A 19763-nucleotide genomic window follows, 5' to 3' on the forward strand; every position below is an offset into this window, starting at 1 on the left:
ACAAAGGTGACAAATGTATGACTTTGTACGCTAAAGGAAATTATCCTATGTTTCCAGAGTCCATGAGATTTAACTCGGGGGAAAGGAATCGGATTTCCCTTTTCGAGTCAGCCGGAACTTCATTCCATTGTGTATTCATACTCGTGCAGATGTGGAATTTGGCTAGCTTTACCCTAAAAAATAAAGTATTTATCACAACCAACGCGTGTAGCTATCGAGCTTGGTAAATATATACAGAAGTGCGTAAACGTCAGACGAAATAAAGATAAAATATGGCTTCAGTTTCTACTTTATCCGAGCTCACGGCAGGATATGGGTGCACTCGAGGTGTTCTCCGGTCTATATAAACATGCCGCCATCTTACATTTTCCAGTCTCTGCTTTTCCGGCCAAGTCGGTTTCAGTTGCCTGTGGAGGGAGCGGACGAGGGCTCCCCGCTGACGCTCGGCTTCAATTTTTTCCTCGACTTTTTCCATTTCAGAGTATTTTTTTTTACTCTCCAGGACCCGAGTGGACGGACTTGCTGTGTTGACAAGGGTAGGCTTCAACATTCAAACTATCGGCACCACTCAGTTTCTGTCTTTTCTGAATGCCAGCAGGAATGAGGACTGTTGTTGTGTGTGGACCGGCCGGGGGATGCTGCTGCTGCCGCCGCCGCAGCTAGCGAGCGAGCGAGCGAGCCCGTCGCTCTCGCGGCATATATTGGGGATATGCCAGCCACCGCCTAATGGGAACATAACTGTTTTACCGACGACACTGGTTGACTCTTTAATAGCACGTGGTTTGTGTTCGGCATTATAAGCAGTTGTTTACAATAGCCAGATTTACGCCACGGATCAATTGCCGCCCAGTTATTTGGAAACCGTAAGTGGGATTTCGGGAGTTCACGACGATGGCGTTTCCTAGCGTGTATTAGTAGTTTACGTTAGCAGATGTTAGCCTAACTATTAGTTGGCTACATTCCACTATTCTGACTCATGTTTGCTCGAGTTGAGTGTCGTCTGTGGGTCGTTTGTTTTTTGCAGCTGCTTTAGTTTTAACAGACTGAGCTAAAGATAAAGATGCAACCGGTCTGAAAGCTCGGTATACGGTGGATTCCGTTGTTTTATGGCGTAAAGTTACTCGTTAAAGTTGCGAATGACGGTTAGTCGGGGTATGAAACACGTAAACGTTAGCGCAGATGTTTTGTCTGAAGTTTTAGTGCGTATTTTGAAAAACTTGGTTTAAACCTGGTGTTAATTAAAGCCGATTTCTGGTAGAGTGGTCTATCTTTAAGAAAAAAAATAAGTCGATTTTAAATTGTTTAAAAAAGTTTATTTTAGGTCGTGGGCTCCAGTGTGTTTTCCACTCGTCCTTTTAAACAAAGACCGAAAAATTCCTCCCAGCCGTGGTGCTTTGGGAGGAAGACGAGGAGGAGCCAGAGTGTGAAATTTGAGTCAGTGGTGTTGGAGCAAGAAAGTCAGAGGCAGCCAGCAGCTGTGGAGGAGGAGGAGAGGGGTGGGGGCAGCGGCACGCTTACTTGGACCTTTTTTGGATAGCGGCTCTCATTAGATTTGCGTGAAGTGTTCAGGTTTTAACGGGGTGCCAGAGTGGAGCTGGTAGGAACAGGCACAGGCGGGTGTTTAATGAGGAAAAGTTGGGACGTCATCCTCCCCGACACAAAACGGCTCTCCAGCCTTCTGTGGAATAAAAGCTGTCCGTCCAGTGCGCTGCGGAGGCGGCACAGGTGCTGGCTTGGAGGTGTGTTTACATACCATTAATGGAGGTTAAATTTTTCAAGAAAGACTGCTCACAAAAGGATGTTGTCGTCCAGCCGCTCCAGATTTGTTTTCCTTTCGTTCACGTGAAACTAAACTGGTTTTATTTTGAATGCATGCCTCATCTGTTTTTCTTGAATTTGTTGAACGTTTTCTCTCCTTGTGTACTTCTGCGGTCCCTCGGTGAAATCCCCGACCCAGTACACAGCGGAACAAATCTGACAAACCCGTCATCTCGTCAGCAACATTTTCTTCTGACGACGCACTGAAAATTTTAAGCTGAAAAACGTGGGTGTGGGTTACATACGAGAGCGGTAGTGGTTTTGAGGTCATCCACTTGACTATACGGCCTTTCCAGTGGCATTGCCATGACCTAATATTGTACTTTTTCTGTCTGTCATTGCCGGTCTTTGTGTTTGTCTGAGGTGGACTTAAGCGCGCTCGTTTAAACGATATTACTGATCAATTTTCCATAAACTTGCGTATGTGATGAGACACTGAGAGGAAGTGATTGCACGCTCTGTACACACTGCGCCCTATTTTACAGCTTGAATTGCGATTGTAAATATTAAACGAACTAATAGGGAAAGTAACCCAAATTCCATGGGTATTTTTCGTGTTTGTCCACAGGCGTCCATCACTTTGCCGGTGATACACAGAAAAAGCCCTGCAGCGGCTGCAGGCATTCTTGCATTGTTGGCAGGCAGCAGTGAGTGCTGCTGACCCTGCACATTATGTGCTAAGCCGGTGGCAGCTCCCATCTTTCTGCCTGTGCCGATAATACAGCTTGTTTGGGTCATTTACGCATATGGATGCATTGAACTATTTTGTTTTGTTTTGTTTTGTTTTACTTGTTTGTTTGTTTTTAACGTAAGTGCATATGCAGGAGTCAGATGGGTTTGCCTAATTTGTTGTCTTGTATTTAAGAAAGGCATTTCTTTGAAAATACAAAAACTACAAATTTCCATGTTGAAATTTTTTATGATTATTAAATGGCAGGGGAATAAATTAAAGCCACTGTCCTTCAGAAGCAAGAAAAACTGAATGTTTTTTTTTCTTCTTTCCTCTAATGACATCATGTCACTGGCCTCTGAGCTCACCTGAAGTCCCCCCCTGGGGAACAGGAAATGGGATTAATTGGCTGCTTTGAATTTCAGTTGGGGACAAATGGATATGATTTGGTTTATTTAGTTTTTCACAAATGAAGACTGAAAAAGACTGAACAGGGTTCCAGACAGTGACAAAAAAAAGAGTAAATGGGTTGTGTTGGTGCCCCACCATCACAGGATGTGACTGAAGAGAAAGTTTCCACTGTGATAAGCAAATACCTTTCGTAGTGTACTGTGGGGACTGCAGCCCCTTCATTGTAGCGTCTTTAAACTTGATACCCTAGTCCAGACCACAGGGACAAGGTAAAGACCTAAACAGTGAAATGGAGAGCAGCGGTATGCAGTAGGGTCTTGAATTAAATGGACACAAACAAATATCTGTTACTAGTTTTTCAATTCTTTTCCCCATTGCATTTGGACTATATTTGGCTGTGTGTTCTCTCAGCACTTTATCAACAGAGCGAAGGCCAACAGTTATAAAATGTGGAACAAGTAGGTACTAACACCCATGGACGGCTAGAAACTCTGACTACAACGCACAGAAACTTGATGTTTAGATCAATGTTATGGAAATGTTCAGTCACGTTTTGACTGTCAGTCTTTACATCAGTGCAAAAGTAGGGCACCTGAGTTTCAGTGGCATGCAAGGTTGATGAATATGCTGAAGCAAAGAAACCCGGTGTGAATAAATCATGTAGAGTTCGTAGCGCCGGTATTACCAGATGAAATTTTCTCATTGTTCAGAAAAATATTTTTTGTTTTTGTTAGTGACATTTTACAAGGTGCCACAGTGAACTTTCGTAGACTAACTAGCGGCTCACATCTTGATTTATTTGGTGGTTAGGTTTCTTTGTGAACGCTGTCAGTCATCTGGCTTAGTCCCTCTTCCTCACTGAGATGCCTTCGGTGCAATTAAGAGCTACATGTGGAGACGTCCTGCTGGTTCAAAGAGTTGAGGTTCTGCCATGTGAAACAAATCAAGTCCTCTCTTGAACACTTGTTCTTTAATTCCCTTCACTCATTTCTTTATTTTTTTTATGCACCATAAAAATTAAGCAATATGGCATTCAGATCTATTTGGATACTCAGATCTGCTCCCTCTCTCTGCAGTGACTAGAGGCAGCCTGTTGGAACAGTTTGTTCTCTGGCCAGCTCCTTAAAACAATGTTTCACTATGTTATGTCAATTAAACATTAATGAACGTTGCTTCTCTTTTTGAGCAGCATGTTTTCTCACTATTTATCAGGACAATGTCACAGTCACTGTTCCCAAAATCAGTCCTGTGCTGCAGCAGTCTAAACCTTGTTATTTGAATGTTGACCTGGAACCTATCGTAACTTCACCAGCGCATGATTCTCGATATTTCTGTTCTCTTTTCTGTGATATCTGCCTAGAAGACTTATGGAATATAACTTCCTCTGTTCCTTCAGCTCTCTTGGGGTACATAGAACTGAATTTATTCTGTATACGTACTGTATATTACACAAGACAGTCATCCGGCTCTGGTGACTAGTGTGTCACTCATTTGTCATCTGGTTTCAATTTTGTGGCTTTCAACTCCACCAGGCACGACTACATATTGGATTTCACATCTGGCTTCAAAGAAACCTGTTCAGATTTTTGTGGCCGGTTTGAAATCTAGGAACGCATACTGTAATGATTTTTTTTTTTTGTTGTTGTTCTTTATAGTGACTTTAGGGTAAGGCTGCCATTTGTGAACCACAGTTTAATGCCAGACTTTGCTTGTTTAGCCCATCACAAAAAACCTCCAAAAAACTACTGGCTCAGTTTCCAAAGCCAGTTGTAAAGAACCACTTTTCCACCAGCGTGAATCATAAATTGTTCCATTATGTGCTTTGATTGTATGTCTGATTTGTATGGGATATGTGGCTCCCATTAGGAGCAAGCTGGGTTATGTGAGGGCAGGACTACAATGGCGGGAGGATGGCGTGTGAACAGTGAATTTAAGTTGGTGCCTTTGTGGTTAGAAGCAGCAGTCTTGGAGCATGACTCAAGATCAGGTTTTAATGATACAGCTGAGCTAAGGTGGTGTGGTTGAGGAGGAAAGTAATTCAGAGCAGTAGTTTAACTGTCCTTGAGTATATTTGCATGTTGGCAGCCACTGAACCCAAGCAACTCCTACACACTCACTGGCATTCATACTGGACTGCCTTTTTTTTTTTTGTCTGCCACTGCTGCGAATTTGTCTTCCATTTGGCCTTTTGTCATCTTTTTTTAGCATAACTTGCTGGGAAGAAAAGCTATTAAACTCAAGCTTATGGTGATGTGTTGCTGTTTTTCTTGTTTGATTTTAAACTAGGTATTTTTAGCAGAGTGTATATACAGAGTGTATTATGTACTTTTTGGGGCACTTGTACACAGAGTACAATCTACAAATATGTGTACATCTAGATGACTAGAGAGTTGATTAAAAACAACCTGATTCTGTGGTTATTGGATTGTAATTAAATGATGAATTCTAGCCTGGGATCATTGAGAGGAAGAAAGACTCAAAGGTGACTTTCTAACTCAGCAGAGAGTTGTGTTAACCTTCTTGCTGGTGTCCATGACACAGTCATCGCCAATTTGTTAGTATCAGTAATGATTTTTAAAACGTTATTTGCATTTCTCTGTAATGTAGTACATTCATAACAATGTTATGACATTTTCTCCCAGAAGTGGAACTTAAAGCCGTCTAATGCTTTGCAGAAATGAGCTACAACTAGAAAGAAAATCTTTCCTTCATATATGACTGTCACTGGACATTAGTTGACAAAATACAAATAAGTAGGCAAACTATGTCAAATATTTTTTGCATTCATTTAAAATATTTTTTTCAAGAACTAAATCTGACACACACCTTGCTGTAAGGAAAGCTTGCTCACAATTTGAGTAATTTGAAAATCTAAAATGTTTTTTGTGAAAAATTAGGTTACTTTGATTAGCACTGTTAGTTTGACTGACCTAAATCTGCAGTTGTGTAAAGATTGAAGTGACTATGTTCAGTCATGCAGGAGAGAAGGGTGTGCTTCATGTGGACACAGCTTCCAGGTCTGAGGGTGAATCAAACACTGAGGGACTGAAACATGCCTTCTTTCTAATGGCCACCAGGGGGAAGAGACTCTGGTGGTAACAAGACTTTGTTTATCTATTTTTGTTGATGTAGTTGAGGAAATGCTATGGTTTTAACTACCTGTGCTTTCTTTACCAGAATTAATTTATGGCTTTGTGCGCCTCTGGTATTAGAGCGTGCCTGAACTTATGTGGTGATTTGAAAGGGATTTGGTCTCTCATTTTTCTGCTCCATAACCACAGGTGTACTTTTGAAAGGGTTTCATGAAAGGATTTGAGACTCCATGGATACACAGCCCCTGTTTATGTCTCATTTTAGCAGATATTTTCTTAGGTCTTTTCCCCAGTCTCCATTTTATGCTTTCCTGCCATAACATTTATCTTCGAGTATGAATTGAAAATGCCTCTCTCAGTTTGCCGTGCTTTTTTCCCCCCAAATTAATCCCCGTTTGCCTGCTCTACCCTTCTCCTGCCATTGCCAGTGTTTACTTTCCTGCAGAGCGTTTCCAGCTTCAAAGCAAGTGCAGGAATGTGAATGCCCCCTCCCACCCCTGCCTCCTTTCTCCACCCAGTGCTCTACTTCCCCTGTCCTTCCTCACCTAAGTAGTTGGTAGCAGCTACATTTAATGGTAGCCTTGTGTGTGTTGCTGTTTGCACGACTGGCTTAAAAGGGAAGAGGAAACCCAAGAACGGGAGGAGACAGGAAAGAAAGCACTGGAAAGTCACTTCTCTAGACTCTATTTTTTTTTTTTAAACTTCTATTAATTTCAGTCTAATTTTTTTCTCTGCGTTTACATCTGCTGTGGTCTTGTATATGTGTTTAGTGTAAAATGGTCGGTGATTTAATGGCTGTGAATGGTGTAGAGAAGGTAGCTGCATAGCTGAAATGATTTATTTTTTTTCCTGTTACAGATCAGGAAGCTGTGTCAGCCACGGTTTGAGAAAGGAACATGGCTTCCCAGGGTGAGTTTGAGTCCCCCTTAATTAAGTTCCCACCCTTTGCTTCTTCCTCAGTCACACATGCAGTGTATTAAACTTTACAGCAGACCAAAATTACAGCTTGGCTTGGTAGAGATTTATGTTGCCATTAAAGCACGCTGAATTAGTTATTGATTTCAATTTGAAACTTGGGGCACATGTAAAATCCAACTTCATGCTTCAGGAGTCTTTTACTGGTAAACCCTACTACACTGAATTATGAAAACACTGGAAAATAATAGTAGGACAGAAATCTATTCACTGCAGAGGCTATTAACCATTGCTGATGCACTCACCCTGTGACATCAGCACACCACTGTTATTACTTTTAAAGTCAGCCATGTCTTTGAAACGCTCAAGCCTTTGACAAATTTGGATAGTTGGAATTAATCACTTAAAGTCTGTAACTCTACACATCCTTTGAAATTACAGAATAGACTTTTTGTTGAATGCATGCTTTTCTCTTTCCAGCTGATCTGATGGAACTAGACATGGCCATGGAGCCAGACCGTAAGGCAGCAGTCAGTCACTGGCAGCAACAGTCCTACCTGGATTCAGGCATCCACTCAGGGGCCACCACAACTGCTCCATCCCTCAGTGGGAAGGGCAACCCTGAGGAAGATGATGTTGACAGCAACCAGGTCATGTATGAGTGGGAGCAGGGTTTCAACCAGAACTTCTCCCAAGAGCAAGTACAAGGTAGGTTATAATGCTGGTGATCTTTTCAAGGAAGGTCACGGGTGACCCGTTTGCAAATCATACAAAGCTGGTCTTGTTTGCTTTCAGACCTAGATGGTCAGTACGCCATGACACGTGCCCAGCGGGTTCGTGCAGCAATGTTCCCAGAGACTCTTGAGGAGGGCATGCAGATCCCTTCTACACAGTATGATGCAGCAAACCCCACCAATGTCCAGAGGCTGGCAGAGCCGTCACAAATGCTCAAACATGCTGTGGTCAATCTGATCAACTATCAAGATGATGCTGAGCTGGCAACAAGAGCAATACCAGAGCTCACCAAACTTCTCAATGATGAGGACCAGGTGAATATGTTTGTGGCTCAGAACTGTCTCAGAAGTAATTTTGTCCTCTTTGATATGATTCGCTAATGTTAGTTTTCATCCCTTCCAGGTTGTAGTAAACAAAGCAGCAGTGATGGTTAACCAGCTTTCAAAGAAAGAAGCTTCTCGCCACGCTATCATGCGCTCACCTCAGATGGTATCTGCTATTGTGAGGACCATGCAGAACACAAACGATGTGGAAACAGCTCGCTGCACTGCAGGAACACTGCACAACCTTTCCCATCACAGAGAGGGACTGCTGGCTATCTTCAAGTCAGGAGGAATACCAGCTCTAGTTAAAATGCTGGGGTATGTAGGAGGAGAGTGGAGGCATACTTTTCCCCCTTCCCCTCTGGGTCTACATTTGTCTGCTGTACTTTCGCTCACCAGTGCATGAAGCAGAGCAATGTTTTGATCAGAGACAAGGAAATCATCACACCATGATTTTTGGCCAAAGCTGACATGAAGAAATTGTCTCAGTTCACTGAGACTGTGGAGAGGAAGGACAGCAGAGAAACTTCATCTGTATATCTGTTAGTAATTTTCCAGTAATTGAGTAATCTTCTCTTCTGCAGTTCACCAGTGGACTCTATCCTGTTCTATGCCATCACCACCCTCCACAACCTTCTCCTGCACCAGGAAGGAGCCAAGATGGCTGTTCGTTTAGCTGGCGGGCTACAGAAAATGGTGGCTCTGCTCAGCAAAACCAATGTCAAGTTTCTGGCCATCACCACTGACTGTCTCCAAATACTGGCCTATGGAAACCAGGAAAGCAAGGTGAGGGGGCTAGAAAGGTGTTGAGGCAAGAAACTGACTTATGTACGTCTAGACTGCAGCGTGTTACTCTGGATTTGACACGCAGATCAACATATTTGTTTGCTTTCTGTTTGTGTAGTTGATAATCCTGGCCAGTGGTGGCCCCCAGGCACTCGTCAACATCATGAGAACTTATACCTATGAGAAGCTGTTGTGGACCACAAGCCGTGTCCTCAAGGTTCTGTCGGTGTGCTCCAGTAACAAGCCTGCCATTGTAGAGGCTGGTATGTTTTATAAACTTGCAGTACAGAAAACTCAACACCACAAAGTTGAGATCGTATACATTTTGAAATGTATTTTCTTACCTTGCATATGTAAACACTATGTGCCCTTGATTTCCTTCTGTTAGGAGGCATGCAGGCTCTGGGACTCCACCTGACAGATCCCAGCCAGAGACTGGTCCAGAACTGTCTCTGGACTCTCAGGAACTTGTCAGATGCTGCCACCAAACAGGTGAGGCAAGCTGCCCCATTACCAGTACCTGTGTGTTAATCATTAGTTTCAGGCTGCGAAATACATCAGAAGACATTTAAATTGACTTTTTGTTGATGCTATTTATCAATCCTTATACCCAGGAGGGAATGGAGGGTCTGCTAGGAACTCTGGTGCAGCTGCTTGGCAGTGATGACATTAACGTGGTGACCTGTGCAGCTGGCATCTTGTCTAATCTGACCTGCAACAACTACAAGAACAAGATGATGGTGTGCCAGGTGAGCACTTTATTTATTTTTTGCAAAGGAAAATGTAAAATTTCTATAATACAAAGTGATGTGTTTTAACTAGCAGTTTTTCTCATTTAAAAAATAAAATGTATATAAAAATTTAGTTTTAAATCTGTATTTAAATTATAAGCCCAGATTTTCTGCTGCATTCACAATCTGCCACCTTATTTGTTCCTCTCTAGGTTGGAGGCATTGAGGCGTTGGTTCGCACGGTGCTTCGGGCTGGAGACAGAGAAGACATCACAGAGCCAGCTATTTGTGCCCTGCGTCACCTCACTTCTCGACACCAAGATGCTGAGATGGCACAGAACGCTGTCAGACTGCACTATGGCCTGCCTGTAGTGGTCAAATTACTGCACCCGCCATCACACTGGCCACTCATCAAGGTACACACAGAGACTTGGCAGCAGCACTCTGTAAGCTGCTCTTCATAATGCCAGCCACTCGTGCTGCTATTCATTTAGTGCAGTGAAAATCACTTCACTCTTAACTACGTTTTGATGCTAAAATAATGAGCTGAATATTGTAGGCTGTCATAAACATGTCAGTCATTTCCACTGTTATATTACATGTACTGATAGACAGGAAATAATTTTTTTTTGTTCAAGTGCAATCAGCTTGTTTAATAATTGACTTTAAGATGAGAAATTAAGTTGAAATAATATTTTTCAGTAAATCTGTCTACAAATATACATCAAGACAAAAGTTTTCTGTATGGTTCTGGATTATGGGTGGCTAATGGGTAACCTGAGAGTGACATTAAAATCGTGGCTAAATGACACATAACTGTGTTCTTCTGTCAGGCTACAGTTGGTCTGATCCGTAACCTGGCTCTCTGCCCTGCAAACCACGCCCCTTTGAGGGAGCAGGGCGCCATCCCCAGACTGGTTCAGCTGCTGGTCAGAGCACATCAAGACACACAAAGACGCACCAGCATGGGAGGCACACAGCAGCAGTTTGTGGTAAGAGCGCACATACTCTCATCATTTCAATGAATTCACACAGCTTTAATAAATACCAGTCCATGGTGCCTGGAATTCACTGAGAGAGCAGTAGTTCTCAGTACTACCCGGTCTACTAAGAAGTCTGTAGAGAGAGATGCTGCAAGTGCACTGATCTTACGCTGTTTGTTTATTAGGAGGGAGTACGTATGGAGGAGATTGTGGAAGGGTGTACAGGAGCACTTCACATCCTGGCCAGAGATGTCCACAACAGAATAGTCATCAGAGGGCTCAACACCATTCCACTCTTTGTACAGGTCAGTCTGCAGATTTAATCTCAAAAAGTAAAACAATATAATTTAACCAAGATTACGGATGATATTTTTAGTATTGAGATTAATTTGTTTGAAGCTTGTCTGGATTAAACAGGAGAACTGGGTTAGAAAAATGATCCCAGATAGAGGTTGTTTGGGTGGATGCATGAGGTGGTTCTCCAGAGGGAACAAATTGTAGTATCATGAGGCTGCATTTGTGGAGGCTCAGTATTTTATTTATTTATTTATTTTTTCACTAAGCTGTTGGTCTGTGTTTGTGTGCAGCTGCTGTATTCTCCCATTGAGAACATCCAGCGTGTAGCAGCAGGCGTCCTGTGTGAGCTCGCTCAGGATAAAGAGGCCGCTGAGGCCATCGAAGCTGAGGGAGCCACTGCTCCACTCACAGAGCTATTGCACAGCCGCAATGAAGGAGTTGGTATGTACCCAAAACACTCATTTACACAACGCTATCAGTCACATAATAGCTGCATTTAACTATGCAGATGTTCAGAAGTGCCAGTCTAACTGTGCAATGAGGGGATTTAATTGGATAACACGCTGGCACTTGGAAATAATTGTTTGTGTTTTCCTGGAAGACTCTTTAGTGTGATGTGGACCTAAAGTGGCATCTTGAAAATTTACAGCTCTAGCGGTTCAATGTAGCTGCTGCTTTTTGTTCAGTAACTCTCTTTTGTTCAGGCTCATCTGCTATCATGCAGAGACGCACTGTGGGCTTGTGTTGTAGCACATGGTTGAAGAATCTAAGTAGGAGCCAAGCTTGCTCTTAAAACAGTTATATTTATGGTGACAACTTCATTATATTGTTGCATATATGTAAATGTCACAACACTTGGATCAGTGTAGTCCAGTCTCATGTGCAGCCTGGGCCTCTAAATGATGCGGAGAACGCTAGTTGAATAAACTTTCTAGTCATGGGTAATACCTAGTCTATTTTGTTAACCCTGACAGCTGTATTATGGCCATTTTAAGTGCTTTTGTTTTTAAAGGCTAAAAATGTGTTGGCTAAGCAGTCATGCTTCCATCTTTCTCAGCCACATACGCAGCAGCAGTTTTGTTCCGTATGTCAGAGGACAAACCTCAAGACTACAAGAAGCGCCTCTCTGTAGAACTCACCAGCTCGCTCTTCAGGACAGAACCAATGGCCTGGAACGAGGTGCGACACACTTTTACACAAACTGTGTAATGCTTATTTACATTGTGTAGTCAGTTACAAAGACATGCACAAGTGTTTGTGTAATTGAAACTTTGTCAAATGTTTGCCATGTGTTGCTCTGCAGACAGCAGATCTGGGTTTGGATATCGGAGCTCAGGGTGAGCCTCTGGGCTACAGACCAGAAGGTAAGTCACTCATTTGACACTTGCAAGCAAAGCAGAAGACAAAGGCTTCCCAACTATTACTGCAGTCAAGATAAAAACAGTTGAGCTAATTGTCAAACTGGGGATGCTCTAAATGCCTTCTTTGGAAGTCTTTGTACATCTGTGGGCTTAATTTATTATTAAGTTGATATACTCATCTTATCAAAAATGTGACCTGATCTTCATCAGAGTCAAAATTACAGATACGCAATCTGACACAGCTATTACAAATTTGTGTGTCACTAATGAACTTGAAAATATGACTTAATGAAGTAAACCACTTGACCAACAACTTCTCTAAAGATCTACTCGGGGTCGAGATCTTCTAATGAGCTGACACTTAGTGTTTGAGTGTTTCATCTTGACCCAACTGATGATGCATGACCTGAAGGAGGTCTACTGTTAGATATTAGCAAACTAAAGAGTTCATGTTCCTCCTCAGTGTTGTGCAGCTTTATTATAAACAACTTCAGGAGACATCAGATGTAGGTTGGTGCTGTTACAGAAGCTTCTAGCAGTTTTTAAATTTAAGGATCCACTTAAATGTTCCAGTCTGCACCAAGTGATTCCTCAGCATGTTCCAGAAAGACATGAAAAGTGTGTTACTACTTCAGTCAAATTGTTTAAAATGGTCTTTAATTCTGACCTGGCTGAAGATCAGACCATCTCTTTAATTATTACCGGCGTCCAGGATTTTGGACACTGTGCCGATCAGTAGGCTAGAGGGCAAGCTGGCGTTGGTTTTAATTTGCAATGCTCTCCAATTCTCCAGCAGTAACAGCTTTAATTGACTCTTCGTCAGCCAAATGAAAACAGACTTGATGTTGATAGATTTAGAAAAGGCCCTGGCTACTGCAAATGCATTCCTGTTGGTGGAAACAACTAAACGGTGACCTGAAGCACAAGTTTAGCTGAAATAAGAGTTAACAGCTTTGGTTTGATTTGGTCTGCTGGAGGGTTGACCGTGTGCTGTGTTGATTTGCAGTGTTACATTTCAGTGATCATACTACTGTGTGTCAGCTTGGTTTGTTAACTTGCTTCTAACAACTGCTCTGCTTCACCTGCGTCTCCTCCATCCATTCCTCCTCCACCAGACCCAAGTTACCGTTCTTTCCATTCGGGGGGTTACGGAGGGGACACAATGGGTATGGAACCCATGATGGATCATGACTTGGGTGGAGGGCACCACCCTGGCCAGGACTACCCCCCTGTAGAAGGGCTGCCTGACCTGGGACATGCCCAGGAACTGATAGAGGGCCTGCCACCTGGCGACTCAAACCAACTGGCCTGGTTTGATACCGACCTGTAAATACCAAGACCAACATTACACTACACTTTCTACTAGGTAAGATTTACTTGGTACCCCCAACCCCCAACTCTGTGGCCTCGTGTCAGCTGAACAGAGTGGTGTTCATTTCAGAGGTGGTTTCTGGATAAAGAGCCCGAGGACTGGGGGAAGTGTCGGTTTACTCCTTGTGCCTGCTGCATGTTCAGACTGCTCCAAATTACAAAGCTGTGTGATGTGGTGTCTGTGAAGTTACTTTGACTTGTATTTGATCTGTATGTGTGGTCCTTCACCCAATGCCTGCCATGCCTCCTCCCCACCGCTCATTTCTCCTCTGCTCTCCCCTTGCAGCTGTATCATGTGATCTGGATGAACCTGCATCGTGATTCGCCCATATGGAGGAGGCGAGGTTTCAGAAGTGCCTGAAGATGACTCAACAACAGCAAGCAGAGTTTCCCGTCTACGGGGACTCCATTGGGACAAACTAGATTTGAGTGCGGTTTGGTTCTGGTTTCAGCCTGATGGGGGCTGACCTCAAATCCTGACATGACACACAGATTTTTCAATAATTAGTTTTCAAATCCCTTTTAATGTAATTTTTTTTTTCATTTTTACTTTATTTTTACTTTTTTATTCCGTTTTCCTTAAGTCTGTAATGGTACAACTGAATCTAGCTTGCTTTTTCCATTATTCTGAATTATGATACTCATCTCTTGTTTTTGCAGTCCCTTGTATTTTCAGTCTCTGGTAGTGTTGAGTTATTATTTTTATTTTATTTTATTTTTTTTAAGTGGTAATGCTCCATCCAAGTAAAGGATCTGATCACATTTTAAATGGTGTCCAAACACTAAAGTTAATCAGTTGAATTGTATTCTGATGATCAAGTGTAACATTGTGTAGCTTTTGTATAAAAACATGAATTGGAAATCATGGTCCAAATATCAAGCTATTTTCTTGCTTTAAAGGGAGACACTGATGTCTCTGCTGTTCCAAAGGGGGTGTAGCTGACCTAGCTGGGTGGGAGTGTCTGAAAGGACAGGGGTGGAGGAGGGCTCCTATTGGTCTGCTGTAAGTGGGTGGGGTAGTGAGAGGAGCTGGTTGCTGTAGCCTGCTGTGTTCTGAAACAATAAAATGGACTGTCATTTCAACTGTATGCCTTTAAGTCTCATTTCTACTCAAATCAAGGATTAACATGAGACACACTTGAAGTCGTTTCAGGGAGCAGGGGTATCAAACATAAAGGCTTGGGGCCAAGAATTGGCCTGACAGACACACATTTGGCCCACCAGACAGCTTTGGAAATTGTAGAAGGGCATAAACCTTGGACCTAACTATTTAATACATTTTAGTTTTTCCTGCTGACAGACCTCCTGCGTACTACACTAAAAGATTTTCGTTGTTTACAAAGGTTCCACAGTGAAATGAAATGGGGCCTTCTCTGAATATAAACCCAAACAGTTGGACTTCATGTAGATGTGCTGTTGACATTGCATTTTCTTATATTACAGTATCTCAGAGATTAAATGTGTAGTGCAACTTCTTTACACTGACAGGAAGGGCAGTTTCAGTGGTCAGACCCACTTAAGATCAAAGTGGGCTGCATGTGGCCCACCATGTAAAATGAGTTTGACATCCCTGGTCTGGAGCCTGCTGCATTAGTTTTACACTTATTGACGGGAAGGTGAGGAGAAACTGATGTGCCAGCAGTCCACCTGCTGTGTGTTCACTGAGACTGTTGAAATCTACTTAAACTGTGTACAGTGGCAAGTTGGGTCCAGCTTTAATGCGATAAGTCAAAGTTGCAGAAAATTCAGTGTGCTGTGAACTAAAAGCCTGCTGGTGGTGTCCACGTGTGGATGTCTAGGATGGTGGTACATGGACAGCTGAGGTAGCTTAAGGACATATTCAATGACTAAGCATAATCTTTTTAACATGACCTCTACCTCACCTATTTAACCCGACTTCATCCAGCTTCTTGGAACATTTAAGTGTCATTCTTTCATTTTAAGTTCAAACACTTCTCAGTAATGGCATATTTAATTATGCAAAGTAATTATATCCAGTTAAAAAAATTGGGAATGTAACAGTAGGCAGAGATCAGGTATACACTGGATTATACACAGGAAAATGACTTAATTAGAATGATATGACCTAACTTGTGTAAAAGCAGAGATGGATGATTTATGCACAACTCAGTTGATGTGATGAACCACTTTGGTATTAATGGTTTTTCACGGCACTAGTCTGCTACAAGTAAACAGAACAACTTCCTTTTTAGTGCTGGAATACCAACAAAAAAGAGTTTGTAGATGTCGCCATTAGCTTCATGTTATTACAAAGTAGAAATCTATGACTCGTGATGGCATGCGTGATCTAATATTCTGTCACTGCTGATGACACAAGGTGTGTTGACACACTCTGAGGTCAGTGTTGTGATGCCAATGACAGTCTAAATTAACACTCATGCTGTAATCCTGTGAAGTTAGATGAACACCGGAAACATGTTTTGATTGCCCTCTCAAGACATTTTAGTGACACACTAATATTTGTTACTGCCACTGATCCAATTTGAAATGATGACAGTCATATGGAGGCATGGCTGAATGCTCTGAAAGCTTTTAGGATTCAGAGATCTCTTGAAGGATATCAGCAGCCAGGCCAGTGACATCAGTGTGATACCTGTGATGGGGAAACATAAAAAATGAGTAGTATTACTGGCATGCTATCTATCCAGTGATAATTAACCGTTGATGAGCGCAAACAGCTTAATCAAAGACACAATTACAATAAAATAGATCAGGGTTCTTAGGCATGCTGAGCAATGAAACAGGTGCAGCCACTTAGCATGGTACTGAGTGGACTGAATTAGTAATTAGACTACTACATTTATTTCCGCTCCGCAAACATAAAACTTTACATCCCAATTTCAGCCCACATGAACCTGTGCTTATTAAATAGATATTTTATGTGCTCTGTAGTAAGACAATTAAAAAACATATACAAGTGTATAAATAATGATTTTCACAATTCTGTACAAACATACATCTATATATGATAATTAAGACTTGATGAAAACATCCAATCTGCCCAGGCCCCTCTACGCTGTCTATAATTTACTCCTGCTCTCCCCCTCTTATCACCCCCCTCCCCCCTCCACTTACTCCCAGGTGTCTTTGGGGGCAACCTGACAGCCAGGCCAGAAGAAGCCCACCCACCCCTCTTAGTTAATTAAAACCTACATAATTAACCTAATTAACACATTTCCCAGAGGCCTTGGAAACCCTTGAAAGTTTGTGGATCTGGAAAACATAAATTGGGTCCATAAAAGTTTTAGGACAAACTTTAGAGTTTGGTTACTCATTAAATCCTTGCACTCTTAACAGCCTCAAATTGACACAGCTGCACAGAGAACAGCGGAAAATAAAATAATTGGTTTTAGATTACAGTATCGCATTAGCCTCACACTCTGCTTACACCAACATGTGGGATGTCTGCTGTGTGGAATCTGTGTGCTTTCCATTATTTAAGAAAACAAACAAACAGAAGAACTCATCAGAAAGAAGACAATCATCTGCAGTTCCTTTAGCGGTAGACTCACTCACAACTCAACCCAAAGATTATTGTTGTTGTTGTTTTTGTTCAGATTAAATAAACAACTAAATGATTTCAAAAGGTGAGTCTAAGAGTTTCCGCTGCCTTCCACTGCTCCTGCTGTGCTGTCAGTCCCACTCTGTCCTCTTACAGTTTTGATTCTGCACTGATTTCTGTAGAAATGCAGCCCTTCAACTTGAATTTCTGTTTGGGGAAAATGACAAAGCTGCAGGGAGCCAAACCTCATGAGCAGAGTGAGTGGTTGGCAACAATAGTGCTGATCAGGACTGAACAACAACAAAACTTAAAATGTGGTTTGCTGGCCACTGGAATTCACTGTGTTTGTGGCAAAAGTCCTCCCTCTGACACCTCAAGATATCGTATTGAAAGTCACTGCTGATAATCTGATCCCGGGGGACAAATGTATGGTGTACAAGCCATTTTAAATAACAAAACCAAAACACAATACACCTTTGTGCTCAGACACTGCAGACTCTTCTCTGGAGCTTAGCCAGAGATCCAGATAATGTGCTCTCTCTGCACAAGCCTGAGGTCCAAGCTAATATCAGATGGGTATGTGGTAAGTGTTCAGAGTGGGACTCCCATGAAACAATCTAAAACTAACCCGAGTGCTGGAAGCAGTGCAGAAGTGCATGGAGATGACTTTGAATGGTTAACAAAGGAGGCTCGCCAATTTTAAATCTGTAAACTTTTGCTTTTCATGGGTGAAGTATTTTCTCTTTAGCTGCTTAATTCAACCCAGAGATTGATGTGATCAGCCCACCACTACATTTAGAGACTTTCAAGGAAGATCAGACAGCTTATTATTCTTTTAATGGTACCGCATGTGTACACTGCAGCTAGTTTCACCATGTTAATGTTTGCATTTTGATAAAATTCTGAATGATTGACCTCAGAGTGTGTTTGTAGAAGAGTTGTGCAGTTTTCTGATCTGTCTTTGTTGTCTGAGCAGATATTACTGAGGCTTTGACTCACTGAAAGCAGCATTAACTAGGTTTATGTTGAGAACCTCAATGCTTTTTCTTCAGGAACGGGGAGTATACGCTATTGCTCCTCCCCACCCTTCACCCTTGGTCAGGCTTGCGGTTTTGAAAAGGCATTCCTCAGGTTGCCATGGCAAAGTGTGAATGACATCATTTGGGTTAGGATCTTAGCCCAGACCTCCCCTCTCTCTTTTCCATCCTTTTTCCGTCTGCTACCTCGGCGCCAGCTCCTCTCATCCTCTCAATTAAAACCTCTCTTCAACCCTTCTTACCATCCCTTTCCACTCCTCTTCTCTCTCCTTGTAACTCCTCTCATCTCCTGCCCTTTCTCCTAAAACCTCTGCTCCCCTCCTCCTCCTGCTAAACCAGTGGGAGGGTGCCAGTCTCTGCCACTTCAAAGGCTGGAGCTGATCTGTGCTTTCATCTACCAAAGAGGGACAGGAGAGTGAGGAGATGAGGCGAGAGAAGAGAAGTGGGAGAGCACAAGAGGGAACGAAAGAAAGAAAACCAAGAAAAAGGAAAGAAAATTGTGGAGAAAGAGAGAAGGAGGGAGGAGGAGGAGGAGGAGGAGAGGAGGGTGACAAAGAGGGAAGAAAAGGGTGACCAAGGAGAAAAGAGGGAGGCGGGGAGCACAGAATAGGAGAGGCCTCTATAGCAGGGCAACAATACACCTTCATTATTGATCTGACAGGGTGTATGTGTGATTGCAGAGAGTTTGTATATAAATGAGAATAAAGGACTCTATTTGCGTGTATTCATTGTGTGTGGATGTGTGTGTGCATGTGTGGATGTGTGTGTGTGTGAAAGGTTGCTAGTCTCATACATCAGAAGATCAAAAGAAGCACGGTCACTACGGTGACAAAAGCCTTGGCCCTATGAGGGGAAACACAACTGGCTGACATACTCATAAAAGACAGCCAGATGCAGAGATGCAGGTGTGCACATGAAAACATGCACTCACATACACACAAACTCCTTCATATGGTAAATATAAAAGAAGTCATTATTTTACATATATGAAAAGGCGGGTGGAGGCGACGACTGTATTTGTATTAATACTGACCCATAGAGTGAAGCATGGGACATATATACAGTAAAACATATATAAAAAACACATATATAAAAAATATTTTATAATTAAAGATAAAAGAGGGCTGTTGGAGTTTCAAAACTGGTGTTTCTTTAAAAGAGAGAAGTGCAGATTATGTTTCCTGTCCCTGGTAACAGATGTCAAGACTTAAATATACGTTTTTAATAGTGTACATATTTCATCTCAGAGCTTTTTCTTGCCATTAAGCTACCCTGCTCTGTTACAGGCGCATGTCCTGTCAATTAACTAGACAAAGATAAGTTCTGACATGCATGGAAATAATAAGACGTGGGAATGGGCAGTATCAAAATCCAGAATCATTTGTTATTGGTATGTTTGGAGATTTGGTCTCAAAAACAAAATAGGAAAGCATGGATTACATAGCCAGATATACTGCATGCACTCACAGACTAAAGAAAGCTGATGGACTCTCTGTGTCTCACCTTTCTATCAGGTGAGACTAAGAGCAACTTGCCATGATTGCTTATTGAGCAGAGCCCAACAGAGGGAGTCGCTTCATCAGGGAGGAGGGGGAGTAGCTGGTGTCTTTGACAGGCTGCTGTCACGTAGGCTGAATAAAGGAGGGCAACTAAAGGTACAGTGGGGCAAAAAAGTATTTAGTCAGCCACCGATTGTGCAAGTTCCCCCAC

The 19763-nt window shown here is 42.4% G+C and overlaps 2 protein-coding genes across 5 annotated transcripts in view; one reads left to right on the forward strand and one right to left on the reverse strand.

Moving 5' to 3' along the window:
• The first annotated feature begins 368 nt into the window (after nt 1-368).
• On the forward strand, nt 369-14576 carry ctnnb1 (catenin (cadherin-associated protein), beta 1). Of its 3 annotated transcripts, none has more exons than XM_005743195.1 (17): nt 369-536; nt 6850-6900; nt 7387-7614; nt 7702-7955; nt 8044-8282; nt 8549-8750; nt 8869-9013; nt 9139-9242; nt 9365-9499; nt 9694-9897; nt 10315-10473; nt 10650-10769; nt 11052-11202; nt 11819-11940; nt 12065-12125; nt 13238-13488; nt 13780-14576. In XM_005743195.1, the coding sequence occupies exons 2-16, from the start codon at nt 6888-6890 to the stop codon at nt 13450-13452; spliced, it is 2352 nt and encodes a 783-aa protein (XP_005743252.1). In that variant the 5' UTR covers nt 369-536; nt 6850-6887; the 3' UTR covers nt 13453-13488; nt 13780-14576. The 3 variants fall into 3 exon arrangements, with proteins under 3 accessions (XP_005743252.1, XP_005743254.1, XP_005743253.1); XM_005743196.2 differs by lacking the exon at nt 369-536 and adding an exon at nt 1475-1739; XM_005743197.1 differs by lacking the exon at nt 13238-13488.
• Nucleotides 14577-15932: 1356 nt separating this feature from the next.
• ulk4 (unc-51 like kinase 4) overlaps nt 15933-19763 on the reverse strand; it is an 89242-nt gene continuing 85411 nt past the window's right edge. For both annotated transcript variants that reach the window (XM_013913371.1, XM_013913370.1), the window contains one exon: nt 15933-16107. In XM_013913371.1, the coding sequence (XP_013768825.1) occupies nt 16047-16107 (61 nt within the window). In that variant the 3' untranslated portion in view covers nt 15933-16046. The remainder of the gene's footprint in view (nt 16108-19763) is intronic.

The sequence above is a fragment of the Pundamilia nyererei genome, unplaced genomic scaffold (assembly GCF_000239375.1).
Source record: "Pundamilia nyererei isolate P.nyererei 1_Seehausen unplaced genomic scaffold, PunNye1.0 scaffold00128, whole genome shotgun sequence".
NCBI lineage: Eukaryota > Metazoa > Chordata > Actinopteri > Cichliformes > Cichlidae > Pundamilia > Pundamilia nyererei.

Coding starts and splice junctions, on each gene's coding strand:
- ctnnb1 (XM_005743195.1), top strand. Junction 9,243..9,364: donor CAGATGCTGCCACCAAACAG/GTGAGGCAAGCT, acceptor CCTTATACCCAG/GAGGGAATGGAGGGTCTGCT. Junction 10,770..11,051: donor CCATTCCACTCTTTGTACAG/GTCAGTCTGCAG, acceptor GTTTGTGTGCAG/CTGCTGTATTCTCCCATTGA.